The following is a 2698-nucleotide window of genomic DNA, read 5'->3' as shown; positions in this document are numbered from 1 at the left end:
AAGAAATTAAAGTAAATATCTTTTTTTAACTAGTTGTGGTATGTGAACATATCATGATGTGTGTTACTGTTATTTGATAAACATTTTCTTAAAAAAAAAAAACCTGTACAATTATCTATTTTAAGATTGGTGGCTAATGCATGAATTGTATTTATGGTTGTGCATGTGTGAGATTAATTATTCTTTTTTAAATATAATTCAATGGTATTAATGGTGGTTGTTGGGGGTTGGAAAAAATGATAGATAGTGTAAGCTTTTGTATAACTCATTAATTTTTGTGTCAATTTTGTATTTATATTAAAAAATAATTTAATATATATAATCATCATATATTATTATAAGCATGAACCTCTTAACCCCAAAGTTGATTTACCATTTTAACCCTACAATATTATTTATATATTAATTTATTAAATATATTAGTTAAACCTATTAACCCTATATTAGTTAAATCTATTAATATTGATTATTATAAATTTAATTTCCTAACAGCCCTAATTTAATTATTCTGAAACGGTCATCTGCTCCACTTCTCTTCTGACTGTTATGAAGTTTCATCATCTTCTTTCAAAACCTTTTCAGCTACTCTCATCATCTGTATAAATGTCTCAAATCACATGTTATTGTCCATTAAATTATTTCTCTTTTTGCCTGCAGGGATTTGTTGACAGAGAAACTACTCTTATTGGAACATTGACAGTCCGTGAATTCCTCTACTACTCAGCATATAAAACAGTAAGCTGTCTTTCTTAGATTTGGTTGCAAGATTATTGATTTGTTATATGACTTGCATATTTCAGAATTTTTACTGGATAAGATTAGGGACATTCTTTTTATACTGCTTCACGTTTGTGGATTCTTTGCTTAAATTTTTTTTTGTCTTCCATATTTAGTAAATACAATGGTCGATGAAGGGTCTAAACTTGATCGGTTCAAACTTAATATTCTCACCTTTGTATGCAATGCAACTTATCATTTATGGGATGAGATTTTAGTATTTGTTAAAACCTAATTGATTCTTTCACTTGCATAAAAAGTGCTGGTTATGTTGAAGCTGTTTCTACATTATATACGCCTCTGAATAACTATGTGCAATTGCCTGCCGATGTTACTGTTAATTTTGTTATTTTCTGTTAGTAAAAATGTTACTGATAAAGCCCTAGGATGAGTCATCGAATACATCTCCTTCCTTCATTAAACTTCTGCAAAAACAAGAAAAGCAAGTCAAAAACCTCACCAACAATCGCGCTAAGCAGGACGAATATCAAGATTCAGAGTCAGTGTATTCTGCTTTTTATAATTTTCTACTTCTATACGATGTAAGGGGTGAAATGAAGTGTTACCAGATGAATGCAAATAAGAATATGTTGTTGATGAAAAAACCATTAACTGTAGAAATATTTGATGATTGATATATAGGTGTTATAAATGTGTTTAACTTAAAGAAACTTGTATCTTTTTTTTTGAGTTGAACATGTAGGAGAAATCATTATTTGTTTACTTCATTTTGAGAGAAGCATTGTTTTGTCAGAAAGCAAAGTATTGTTGGCAAAGAAAAACTAATGTATGTATTAATTACTTTTATGAGAATATAGGAATATTTTACAACAATATTTGTGTATCTGCAAAAGAATATAAACCACCTTAGACTGAAATTTACCTTTGCCAATATATCGGGAAGACTTGAAATAACGATAAAATTGTTCATGTTCTAATACTGTTAGCAGGTTTGTTGCTATTGGAAACGCAAGAATAGGTATTATTTCTCCACCCTCAAACTTGCTTCAATTAATGTGATATTTATACTATTGTTAGTTGAAGTTGCTCGCTTTAAAATTTTAAAAAGAAAAATAGTTTATGTTTTGTGAATATTACATTCTTGATCATCTTTATTATTAGACCAAAAGAACACTAATTATATAAAAACAAATAGCATTTACGTCACAAATATATATTGTATTAGTACATCCTAGATACTACAACAATACAATGACAAGTCTAGAAGAGCTCGAGAACCAGTGCCTACCAATTAGCAAGTTGAAGAAATATGCAACAGAATGGGTTATTAAAGTCTTAGTCATTCGTCGGAGTTTAACAAAAGAGTATAAAAATACAAATGGTGAAGGTATTCGTTGGCAACTGATATTAGTCGATGAAGAGGTAACTCTATTTTAATATTTTGTTATATACATTATTTAATATGTTAACTTCTTTTGGAATTCTAATAATAATGCTCCTAACCACAGGGTACAAAAATACAAACCACTCTTTTCAACAAAGATGTTCATGCATGGAATAAGTCTTTTCAACTTAATCAAAGTTACTACATTATAAATGGAAAATTAAATCGACCTAAACCAAACTTCTTATCCGTACATAAGGAGCTCGAACTAGCATTTATGAACAACACCGAGGTCGTTGAGGACAAAAGTCATTTTAAGACTGATCAATTTTCAAATGGATTTATTACATTTGATGAAGCTGAAAAAATCACTAATGGAAGTTTGTTTGGTAAATTTCACAAAATGTTTATTGTTTGTTCCATACATTAAGAAAATAGGGTTTTTAACACATTATTTTGTATAGATGTGGTGTGTATTTTACTCACAGTAAAAGCACTAACTGGAGAAGGACGAAGCATTAGACGCGAAGTAATCGTTACAAACGAAAGGTAACATATACTTTTTATGCATCCTAC

General features: G+C 29.2%; 1 protein-coding gene across 1 annotated transcript; it reads left to right on the top strand.

Annotated features, from left to right (window-relative positions):
- The first annotated feature begins 515 nt into the window (after positions 1-515).
- On the top strand, positions 516-2675 carry LOC114076005 (replication protein A 70 kDa DNA-binding subunit B-like). Its single transcript, XM_027914193.1, has 4 exons — positions 516-1756; positions 1964-2160; positions 2247-2511; positions 2587-2675. Exons 2-4 carry the CDS (start codon positions 1990-1992, stop codon positions 2673-2675), a joined length of 525 nt encoding a protein of 174 aa, XP_027769994.1. The 5' UTR covers positions 516-1756; positions 1964-1989.
- The last annotated feature ends 23 nt before the right edge of the window (positions 2676-2698 follow it).

This window comes from Solanum pennellii, chromosome 2, assembly GCF_001406875.1.
Source record: "Solanum pennellii chromosome 2, SPENNV200".
Lineage (NCBI taxonomy): Eukaryota > Viridiplantae > Streptophyta > Magnoliopsida > Solanales > Solanaceae > Solanum > Solanum pennellii.
Note: the sequence above shows the minus strand (reverse complement) of the source record. Positions and strands in the feature narration are given on the sequence as shown.